Source organism: Coregonus clupeaformis, chromosome 1, assembly GCF_020615455.1.
Source record: "Coregonus clupeaformis isolate EN_2021a chromosome 1, ASM2061545v1, whole genome shotgun sequence".
NCBI classification, from domain to species: domain Eukaryota; kingdom Metazoa; phylum Chordata; class Actinopteri; order Salmoniformes; family Salmonidae; genus Coregonus; species Coregonus clupeaformis.
Window position 1 is genome coordinate 80,641,377 of NC_059192.1, and position 12,402 is coordinate 80,653,778.

The following is a 12,402-nucleotide window of genomic DNA, read 5'->3' on the forward strand; positions in this document are numbered from 1 at the left end:
CCATCTCTCTCTGTCTAATCTACCAGTATCTATCCCTCCATCTCTCTCTGTCTGATCTACCAGTATCTATCCCTCCATCTCTCTGTCTGATCTACCAGTATCTATCCCTCCATCTCTCTCTGTCTAATCTACCAGTATCTATCCCTCCATCTCTCTCTGTCTGATCTACCAGTATCTATCCCTCCATCTCTCTGTCTGATCTACCAGTATCTATCCCTCCATCTCTCTGTCTAATCTACCAGTATCTATCCCTCCATCTCTCTGTCTGATCTACCAGTATCTATCCCTCCATCTCTCCATCTAATCTACCAGTATCTATCCCTCCATCTCTCTGTCTGATCTACCAGTATCTATCCCTCCATCTCTCCATCTAATCTACCAGTATCTATCCCTCCATCTCTCTGTCTGATCTACCAGTATCTATCCCTCCATCTCTCCATCTAATCTACCAGTATCTATCCCTCCATCTTTCCGTCTAATCTACCAGTATCTATCCCTCCATCTCTCCATCTAATCTACCAGTATCTATCCCTCCATCTCTCCATCTAATCTACCAGTATCTATCCCTCCATCTCTCTGTCTGATCTACCAGTATCTATCCCTCCATCTCTCCATCTAATCTACCAGTATCTATCCCTCCATCTTTCCGTCTAATCTACCAGTATCTATCCCTCCATCTCTCCATCTAATCTACCAGTATCTATCCCTCCATCTCTCCATCTAATCTACCAGTATCTATCCCTCCATCTCTCCATCTAATCTACCAGTATCTGTCCCTCCATCTCTCTGTCTGATCTACCAGTATCTATCCCTCCATCTCTCCATCTAATCTACCAGTATCTATCCCTCCATCTCTCTGTCTGATCTACCAGTATCTATCCCTCCATCTCTCCATCTAATCTACCAGTATCTATCCCTCCATCTTTCCGTCTAATCTACCAGTATCTATCCCTCCATCTCTCCATCTAATCTACCAGTATCTATCCCTCCATCTCTCCATCTAATCTACCAATATCTATCCCTCCATCTCTCTCCGTCTAATCTATCAGTATCTATCCCTCCATCTCTCTCTGTCTAATCTACCAGTATCTATCCCTCCATCTCGCTCTGTCTGATCTACCAGTATCTATCCCTCCATCTCTCCGTCTAATCTACCAGTATCTATCCCTCCATCTCTCTCTGTCTGATCCATCCCAGCCCTGAGTGATGTTTGGCATAAGGCTCCAATAGTTGAGCAGAAGAAACTCTCCAGGCCTGACTGATTACACTGTCTGACACGAAGACAGACAGACATTGGTTTCTGTATACAGACGTGACCAACCCTGGTTCTGTTTTCTGTCAACAGTGTCTATGTTAGCATTTTTTCAAGTCACTTGAATTGGAACTCTGTGTGTCTGCTTAGTGTTTCTTTGTTGTACGATGAGGTGTAGAGACAGAGAGTGAACAAAAACCAGAAGCCGTGAGAGATGGAGAGAGAGAGATGGAGAGTGAGACAGATGGAGAGAGAGACAGATGAAGAGAGAGAGATGGAGAGAGAGACAGATGAAGAGAGAGACAGATGGAGAGAGAGATGGAGAGAGAGACAGATGGAGAGAGAGACAGATGGAGAGAGAGAGATGGAGAGAGAGAGATGGAGAGAGAAACATATGGAGAGAGATGGAGAGAGAGACAGATGGAGAGAGACAGATGGAGAGAGAGAGATGGAGTGAGACAGATGGAGAGAGAGATGGAGAGAGAGAGATGGAGAGATGGAGGGAGAGAGAGAGAGAGAGAGAGAGAGAGAGAGAGAGAGAGAGAGAGAGAGAGAGAGAGAGAGAGAGAGAGAGAGAGAGAGAGAGAGAGAGAGAGAGAGAGAGAGAGAGAGAGAGAGAGAGAGAGAGAGAGAGAGAGAGACAGATGGAGAGTGAGACAGATGGAGAGAGATGGAGAGAGAGAGATGGAGAGAGAGAGAGAGAGAGAGAGAGAGAGAGAGAGAGAGAGAGAGGAAGAGAGAGAGAGAGAGAGAGAGACAGATGGAGAGCGAGAGATGGAGAGTGAGACAGATGGAGAGAGATGGAGAGAGAGAGATGGAGAGAGAGAGAGAGAGAGAGAGAGAGAGAGAGAGAGAGAGAGAGAGAGAGAGAGAGAGAGAGACAGATGGAGAGCGAGAGATGGAGAGTGAGACAGATGGAGAGAGAGAGATGGAGAGAGAGAGATGGAGAGAGAGAGATGGAGAGTGAGACAGATGGAGAGAGATGGAGAGAGAGAGATGGAGAGAGAGAGATGGAGAGTGAGACAGATGGAGAGAGAGAGAGAGATAGAGAGAGTGATGGAGAGAGAGAGATGGAGAGTGAGACAGATGGAGAGAGAGAGATTGATGATCAGAGAGGGATCGCTAGTCAACCTGTCTGACAAAGCCCAACCTTGACCCTGAACAATGTGGTCCTCGGAAACATATGGTATCACCACACACCCAGAAACATATGGTACCACTCCAGTTGTGTTGATCCAGCCTTCACATTAGACTGGTTATTACATTTTATCATGTTTGCCTTATTTTTCTCTGGTAGATATTTACTTTTGGCTAAAATCTCCTAAATCCTGTCCCCAGAACTCTGTTCCAGAGACTGGGACTCATGCTGTATTGTCTGTGTAACTCTAGGAGGCCAGTCCCACACCTTCACACCCTCCAATTGACCCTTAATGTGATGTGAGTAGGGACTTTAGGTCTTAGGTTTTGATCATATCAAAACATCTTAGATCCCTTCAATATGGGCATATATGACAGTATTATGAAATGTACTATAAATATCTAGAAACAGGGCCAAGAGGGCAATTACATGAAATACGGTTTAAAAGGGCAGTCTGCCGTTGCTACATCCATAAATGAAGGATATGTACCCATTGGTTCTTGAAGAATATAACTTTTAAATACATCATAAGCTTAGTTCAACTGTTGTACCCCATCAGAACCCAAAATATAACCTTGTTTTACTCCAATGTTTGTAAACAAAGTAAATGTAAACAAACACTATATAGCCTCAAAACATGGTTAAAACTATCATTTTGATAGCATGGATGGTAATTCCTTGCCTCCATAGCTCTGTCTATGAAACTGAAAGGGGATTACATTTCTCCAGCTCCATCCCTCAGCATTTTACCGGAACAGGGGCGAGGAGAACACTTTGTTATTGTTTCAACTTCTGATTGCCGCTTTAATAGAAATGTACAGTGGGGAAAAAAAGTATTTAGTCAGCCACCAATTGTGCAAGTTCTCCCACTTAAAAAGATGAGAGAGGCCTGTCATTTTCATCATAGGTACACGTCAACTATGACAGACAAATTGAGAAAAAAAATCCAGAAAATCACATTGTAGGATTTTTTATGAATTTATTTGCAAATTATGGTGGAAAATAAGTATTTGGTCACCTACAAACAAGCAAGATTTCTGGCTCTCACAGACCTGTAACTTCTTCTTTAAGAGGCTCCTCTGTCCTCCACTCGTTACCTGTATTAATGGCACCTGTTTGAACTTGTTATCAGTATAAAAGACACCTGTCCACAACCTCAAACAGTCACACTCCAAACTCCACTATGGTCAAGACCAAAGAGCTGTCAAAGGACACCAGAAACAAAATTGTAGACCTGCACCAGGCTGGGAAGACTGAATCTGCAATAGGTAAGCAGCTTGGTTTGAAGAAATCAACTGTGGGAGCAATTATTAGGAAATGGAAGACATACAAGACCACTGATAATCTCCCTCGATCTGGGGCTCCACGCAAGATCTCACCCCGTGGGGTCAAAATGATCACAAGAATGGTGAGCAAAAATCCCAGAACCACACGGGGGGACCTAGTGAATGACCTGCAGAGAGCTGGGACCAAAGTAACAAAGCCTAACATCAGTAACACACTACTCCGCCAGGGACTCAAATCCTGCATTGCCAGACGTGTCCCCCTGCTTAAGCCAGTAAATGTCCAGGCCCGTCTGAAATTTGCTAGAGTGCATTTGGATGATCCAGAAGAGGATTGGGAGAATGTCATATGGTCAGATGAAACCAAAATATAACTTTTTGGTAAAAACTCAACTCATCGTGTTTGGAGGACAAAGAATGCTGAGTTGCATCCAAAGAACACCATACCTACTGTGAAGCATGGGGGTGGAAACTTCATGCTTTGGGGCTGTTTTTCTGCAAAGGGACCAGGACGACTGATCCGTGTAAAGGAAAGAATGAATGGGGCCATGTATCGTGAGATTTTGAGTGAAAACCTCCTTCCATCAGCAAGGGCATTGAAGATTAAACGTGGCTGGGTCTTTTAGCATGACAATGATCCCAAACACACCCCCGGGCAACGAAGGAGTGGCTTCGTAGAAGCATTTCAAGGTCCTGGAGTGGCCTAGCCAGTCTCCAGATCTCAACCCCATAGAAAATCTTTGGAGGGAGTTGAAAGTCCGTGTTGTCCAGCGACAGCCCCAAAACATCACTGCTCTAGAGGAGATCTGCATGGAGGAATGGGCCAAAATACCAGCAACAGTGTGTGAAAACCTTGTGAAGACTTACAGAAAACGTTTGACCTGTGTCATTGCCAACAAGGGGTATATAACAAAGTATTGAGAAACTTTTGTTATTGACCAAATACTTATTTTCCACCATAATTTGCAAATAAATTCATAAAAAATCCTACAATGTGATTTTCTGGATTTTTTTTTCTCATTTTGTCTGTCATAGTTGACATGTACCTATGATGAAAATTACAGGCCTCTCTCATCCTTTTAAGTGGGAGAACTTGCACAATTGGTGGCTGACTAAATACTTTTTTGCCCCACTGTATATACTAAAAATTGATGACAGGTTTAGGATTCTAATGAAGAGAAGAACTAGATTACAGTGAGTTTATGGAATGCTTGGAACACGTTCAGATTGACCCGTTTTCTACAACTCTTTTGCTCCTGTTATTAAATTGGCGGGTAGCAGCTTTGTTCCATCCCTGCCATACCAGGTAACCATTTTAAAGGCTTTTCTCTGTCTTTAAAATTACTCTTCTCCTAGTTAGTTATTGAAGGTTCTATTGTGCTTGGCAGAGGAAGATACTATAAAGGCCCTTACAGATCCAGCTAAAGATAGTGAGAAGAAGGGAGTGAAAGAGCAACAAAAGGTCTAGTCAATGAACTTCCTCTCTGTCTGTCTCTCTGTCTCTGCAGTGAGGGGGTGATGATGCTTCAGACTAGAAGAAGAAAAAGGAGACCATGAAAACCAATATTTGTGTTTATCTTTACTGGCTTTTTAATTTAGAATGCCTCTCTTCTCTTCTATTCCTTCCAGTCGTAACTACGTGAGAGGATCCATAACCATCTATATCATCAACCTGCATCGGTCGAGGAAGAAAATCAAGCTGGCGGGTACCTTACGTAACATGACTGTCCATCAGTACCTGGTACAGCCCTATGGGACAGACGGACTACACGCCAGGTCAGTAGCAGCCCACAGGGCAAAGACGTCAATTTAACATCTATTCCATGTTGGTTCAACGTATTTTCATTGAAATGACGTGGAAACAACGTTGATTCAACCAGTGTGTGCCCAGTGGGAGGGGTCTGACATTCACACACACACACTCTCTCCTTTCTCCTTCTCTCTCTCCCTTTCTCTCAATCAATCAATCAATTTTATTTTATATAGCCCTTCTTACATCAGCTAATATCTCGAAGTGCTGTACAGAAACCCAGCCTAAAACCCCAAACAGCTAGTAATGCAGGTGTAGAAGCACGGTGGCTAGGAAAAACTCCCTAGAAAGGCGAAAACCTAGGAAGAAACCTAGAGAGGAACCAGGCTATGAGGGGTGGCCAGTCCTCTTCTGGCTGTGCCGGGTGAAGATTATAACAGAACCATGCCAAGATGTTCAAAAATGTTCATAAGTGACAAGCATGGTCAAATAATAATCAGGAATAAATCTCAGTTGGCTTTTCATAGCCGATCATTAAGAGTTGAAAACAGCAGGTCTGGGACAGGTAGGGGTTCCATAACCGCAGGCAGAACAGTTGAAACTGGAATAGCAGCAAGGCCAGGCGGACTGGGGACAGCAAGGAGTCACCACGGCCGGTAGTCCCGACGTATGGTCCTAGGGCTCAGGTCTCTCAGTTGGCTTTTCATAGCCGATCATTAAGAGTTGAAAACAGCAGGTCTGGGACAGGTAGGGGTTTCGTAACCGCAGGCAGAACAGTTGAAACTGGAATAGCAGCAAGGCCAGGCGGACTGGGGACAGCAAGGTGTCATCATGCCCGGTAGTCCTGACGTATGGTCCTAGGGCTCAGGTTCTCAGAGAGAAAGAGAGAACGAGAGAATTAGAGAGAGCATACTTAAATTCACACAGGACACTGGATAAGACAGGAGAAGTACTCCAGGTATAACCAACTAACCCCAGCCCCCGACACATAAACTACTGCAGCATAAATACTGGAGGCTGAGACAGGAGCGGTCCGGAGACACTGTGGCCCCATCCGAAGAAACCCCGGACAGGGCCAAACAGGAAGGATATAACCCCACCCACTCTGCCAAAGCACAGCCCCCGCACCACTAGAGGGATATCCTCAACCACCAACTTACAATCCTGAGACAAGGCCGAGTATAGCCCACAGAGGTCTCCACCACAGCACAAACCAAGGGGGGCGCCAACCCAGACAGGAAGATCACGTCAGTAACTCAACCCACTCAAGTGACGCACCCCTCCCAGGGACGGCATGAAAGAGCACCAGCAAGCCAGTGACTCAGCCCCTGCAACAGGGTTAGAGGCAGAGAACCCCAGTGGAGAGGGGAACCGGCCTGGCAGAGACAGCAAGGGCTGTTCGTTGCTCCAGAGCCTTTCCGTTCACCTTCACACTCCTGGGCCAGACTACACTCAATCATATGACCTACTGAAGAGATAAGTCTTCAGTAAAGACTTAAAGGTTGAGACCGAGTCTGCGTCTCTCACATGGGTAGGCAGACTGTTCCATAAAAATGGAGATCTATAGGAGAAAGCCCTGCCTCCCGCTGTTTGCTTAGAAATTCTAGGGACAATTAGGAGGCCTGCGTCTTGTGACCGTAGCGTACGTATTGGTATGTACGGCAGGACCAACTCGGAAAGATAGGTAGGAGCAAGCCCATGTAACGCTTTATAGGTTAACAGTAAAACCTTGAAATCAGCCCTTGCCTTAACAGGAAGCCAGTGTAGGGAAGCTAGCACTGGAGTAATATGATCAAATTTCTTGGTTCTAGTCAGGATTCTAGCAGCCGTATTTAGCACTAACTGAAGTTTATTTAGTGCTTTATCCGGGTAGCCGGAAAATAGAGCATTGCAGTAGTCTAACCTAGAAGTAACAAATGCATGGATTAATTTTTCTGCATCATTTTTGGACAGAAAATTTCTGATTTTTGCAATGTTACGTAGATGGAAAAAAGCTGTCCTTGAAACAGTCTTGATATGTTCGTCAAAAGAGAGATCAGGGTCAAGAGTAACGCCGAGGTCCTTCACAGTTTTATTTGAGACGACTTTACAACCATCAAGATGAATTGTCAGATTTAACAGAAGATCTCTTTGTTTCTTGGGACCTAGAACAAGCATCTCTGTTTTGTCCGAGTTTAAAAGTAAAAAGTTTTCAGCCATCCACTTCCTTATGTCTGAAACACAGGCTTCTAGCGAGGGCAATTTTGGGGCTTCACCATGTTTCATTGAAATGTACAGCTGTGTGTCATCCGCATAGCAGTGAAAGTTAACATTATGTTTTCGAATAACATCCCCAAGAGGTAAAATATATAGTGAAAACAATAGTGGTCCTAGTGGCCCTCTCTTTCTCTCGCTCCCTCCATTTCTATATATTTCTTCCTTTCTCTATAGATATCTTGCTGATCACAGACAGAGGGCTACACACAGAGAGAACAGAGCTTCATGGAACACTTGTTTTCTGATCAAACATCCACACTGCTTTATTAATAGAGTATATTTTTTCATATACTGACCTAACAAGACACACGCGCGCGCATGCGCACACGCACACACACACACACACACACACACACACACACACACACACACACACACACACACACACATTGACCTGACATGTCCAAGATACAGGAGAGAGACAGAGATACCTAGGTTCCCATAACAAAGCTGTCCCTCTAGCTAACCTCAGTAATCTCTATGGGAAACAGGGTGGATGGTTCTCCTTTAATAGGGAGGATTTGAAGATAGGATTTGGGATCTCTATCAGTGAACCATGTGGCTCTACTGAAGCATTTTTGGTTCCACTTTAAACAAATCACAACTTTAAAGGCTCAAGCCTCCATAAACCCTTTATAAGGCCTAGACTTTATTTTCCTTATCCATCCATATTATTATTAACATTGTTATTATCATTAAATAGCTTATTTAGAAGAGTATTGTTAAACTACGTAGAATTGCAGGAAATGAGCTTCAAACAACACCATTTTCCTAGGTCCCTCAAATTACACCAAATCAAGCTGGTGGTGTATTTAATATAGGCTATCTTAATAAATAAATACATTAGGGGGGGCATTACATTTTTTATATGTGAAAAGGCCCTGGGGAAACAAGGTTGGGAACCCCTGCTAGGTCAAGAAGATCAACAAGGACCTCAACCCCCCGAGCCACGGCCTGTTCACCCCGCTACCATCTAGACGGTGGAGACAGTATAGGTGCATCAAAGCTGGGATCAAGAGACTGAAAAACAGCTTCTATCTCCAGGCCATCAGACTGTTAAATAGTGTGTGTGTGTGTGTGTGTGTGTGTGTGTGTGTGTGTGTGTGTGTGTGTGTGTGTGTGTGTGTGTGTGTGTGTGTGTGTGTGTGTGTGTGTGTGTGTGTGTGTGTGTGTGTGTGTGTGTGTGTGTGCGTGTGTGTGTGCGTGTGTGGGTGGGTGTGCTGTAATAACAGATTTTTTATGATGAGGATGTGTGAGTGGTGTTACAGGGGATTATAGTGGTGCCTAATAGAACCGTAAGCAGTGTAGGGGAACGCCGGCTCTGTTCTAGACTCTTACTGCTGTTCTAACTGCTTTAACTGACCCCAGACAGGGCAGTGGAGACTTTTATTCATGTTTAAGCAACTCCAGATGTCTATAAATATGACTACAACTCAACAGCCAGCCCTATATACTGTATACAGTATATGCCACTCTGACCATACGAAATAGATATAGGTATTAATGTGCTTTTCAATCTCTAGATTTTCCAATACAAAGTGAAATGAACAAGTGAAATGTTACAAAAGTTCAATAATTATTTGAAATTGAGGCTAACCAGGTGGGAAAGAATGTAATCCATCGAATGCCCCAAAATGACCTTTCATTTTCCTTTACATATTGGTATCCTTAAATCTCATAAATCAGCCAATGTGGCACTCTCTGGTCCCCATGTAAATATCTAGTTATCCTTTCCTATTTGGAGCCGTTGATCTCAATTAGGTCCTCTCAGGCCTATATCACAGTGTAATTCCACGCTCCTTTCTTATTTTGTATTGCTTTAATTTAGACAGTATGAAACAAATGTGGTGACAGGGCAGGAGGAGAGAGAGTAGGAAAGTGGCCACAAGGATTGAACCCATGACCAACCGGGCTCTGATGTGTGCTTGGTGCCAGTAGTGATACCACACACACAGTCAACACTGCAGTTCTATTATATACTATTATTATATACTGTGTGACCATGACACTATCCACTTTATATTTGTGGATCATACTCATACAGTCATACTTGACATAGCACATTCATAATCTATACAGTATATCCTATTGTGTACATATCAGTTTATTACTTTGCATACTACCTTCTTCTAATTACTTGATATTTTTACTATACTTTTTTATTGTTGATATTGATTATTGTACTGCAATGTTGAGGGAGATAGCACGCAAGCATTTCACTGCACCTTTCATACATGCTGTAAAAAAAAAATGTGTCCTCACGTTTTCCATGGAATATGGAAGGATTGTTGTCAAACAACATTGCAGTGAATTCAAGGGGCAGCCCGAACTAGGCTGTAATCCGGGTCTCTACGATTGTTACTGTAGGGGAGAGGTGTTAGTTAAGATCAACATTGGGGTTCTGAAGCCTGCTGTGTGGCACACACTATCACACCGTGCCGACGAAGAGAGACAGAGAGAGAGAGAGAGAGAGAGAGAGAGAGAGAGAGAGAGAGAGAGAGAGAGAGAGAGAGAGAGAGAGAGAGAGAGAGAGAGAGAGAGAGAGAGAGAGAGAGAGAGAGAGAGAGAGAGAGAGAGAGACAGAGAGAGAGAGAGAGAGAGAGAGAGAGAGAGACAGAGAGAGACAGAGAGAGAAATAGAGAAAGAGCGAGACAGAGAGAGAGAGCGAGACAGAGAGCGAGAGAGCGAGACAGAGAGCGAGAGAGAGTGTTCAGCCTTTAGATCCCTGTTGTTTCTAAAGAAAGGAAGGTGGAGTTGAAGGTGGAGTTGAAGGTGGAGGTGGAGGTGTGAATTGAGTGTTCAGACTGTTGGAAGAGTTCTGTACGGCGACAGGGTGCGTGTGAGGGTTTATTTACTACCTTTATTACACCAACAGTTCTGTTGTTCAGAACAACAACATAGTTGTTTGATGACTCCAATGGAATCGTCTCCCAATTAGGTGTTGCCAGAGCCACATATTTAGATAAATATATGGTTCTGAGTATTGTTTTTCCCCCTGAGAAAATGTTACAAAATTGTCTTCATAATTTTTCATTATTTATAATCGTGTAATTCATTTGCTATTTCGCTGTGTTTATCGTCGTTTTGGCATGGAAGTTAAAACCTCATTGCATTGGATTCATTAGGCTTTCACGTTCAGTTAGCTAGTGGACCGCTGACTTAGTACAGGCCTCCACTCGCAGATGACGGGACAGGAAAACGACTATGGGAATCTGGCACTCATAAGAATACAACATTGGCTATTTGTTTATGAGCATCCAGTCTAATCCCCACTCCCAAAGTGGTTGAAATTCTTCTCAGTGCTCTCTTTCCATGCCAGTTATTTGTATTGGACTAGAAATTCACCCATGGGAGTGCAGATCAATTCATGAATTGCCTGGAATTGAGAAAGAATAAACCCCAACCTAGCCACTCTTCCATCTAGAGTAGAAGGATCACATCTGTCACGAAACCTGCTCTAGTGTCAAGAGGCTGCAATGATGTAACTGTAGCGCCCCCTAGTCTTCAGAGGACTGTAAGTACAGCCTCAGAATGACTCCTGCCCTACCATTTACATTTTTGTAATTTAGCAGACGCTCTTATCCAGAGCGACTTACAGTTAGTGAGTGCATACATTTTCATACCGGGCCCCCGTGGGAAACGAACCCACAACCCTGGCGTTGCATGCGCCATGCTCTACCAACTGAGCTACCAGTCCAGCTTCGCTCTCCTCTCTCCCCACCTCTCTCCTATCTCTCATTCCACTCTCTTCGTCTCTCTAACTCCACTCTCCTTTCTTCCTCCAGGTCAGTCCAGTTGAACGGAGAAAGGTTGTTGATGGTAGACAACGAGACGTTTCCAGAGTTGAAGCCTCGGACTCTGCGGGCAGGGAGGACAATAGCCATGCCCCCTATGACCATCGGCTTCTACGTCATCAAGAACATCAACGCTTACGCCTGCCGCAGATAATACTCAACAGATAAAACTCCTCCTCTCCCTTCACCTACCCCCCCCCCACACCCCTCACCACCCCCACCGTTTCCTAATACCGGACCACATCCTCACCCCTCGCTCCACTTATCCTTACTTCCTAGCCCTTACTTTCTACCTTCTGTTTCCTTATCACTAGTCCCTAGTCCCTGGTCTGACTCCGAAAGGCTTGCCCTTCGTCCAAAACAAGGGTTGCACTGAATACCTTTCAATCGCTCTCTACACCAACTCCCCCATGTGCTGTGAGACGGACAGTGATGATTCTAGTATGTGATTTTGTATTGTTTTGTAAAAAGGTTATTGAGTTTTGTTATGACAGAACTTCTATGTCAGATGGTTGTATCATCATCCAACAAGGCTTCTCTTCCATGTCTTTGATCATCAGATCTACTAACGGTCACTCAGCTTTGTATCTGCCAACAACTCTTATTGTTTCCCCCGCAAACTCCTTTCAACTCTCTGTTGTTGATACTCACATGCTCCTGGCAGAAGGATAGACAGAAAGAAGAGAAAACATGGAGAAAACACAACCAGTCAACCACAGGGCATGTGTTAGCTCCAACAGCCATGTCTGCTGTTCTGATTGAATTATCTGTCTCCGTGTGTGTGTGTGTGTGTGTGTGTGTGTTTGTGTGTGTTTGTGTGTGTGTGTGTGTGTGTGTGTGTGTGTGTGTGTGTGTGTGTGTGTGTGTGTGTGTGTGTGTGTGTGTGTGTGTGTGTGTGTGTGTGTGTGTGTGTGTGTGTGTGTGTGTGT

General features: G+C 44.2%; 1 protein-coding gene across 1 annotated transcript in view; it reads left to right on the forward strand.

The window, feature by feature from the left end:
• Positions 1–12,285, forward strand: part of LOC121567838 (inactive heparanase-2) — a 144,777-nt gene extending 132,492 nt beyond the window's left edge. The window contains exons 11-12 of the mRNA XM_041878200.2: positions 5,303–5,449; positions 11,465–12,285. Of these exons, the coding sequence (XP_041734134.1) occupies positions 5,303–5,449; positions 11,465–11,627 (310 nt within the window). The 3' untranslated portion in view covers positions 11,628–12,285. The remainder of the gene's footprint in view (positions 1–5,302; positions 5,450–11,464) is intronic.
• Positions 12,286–12,402: the final 117 nt, after the last annotated feature.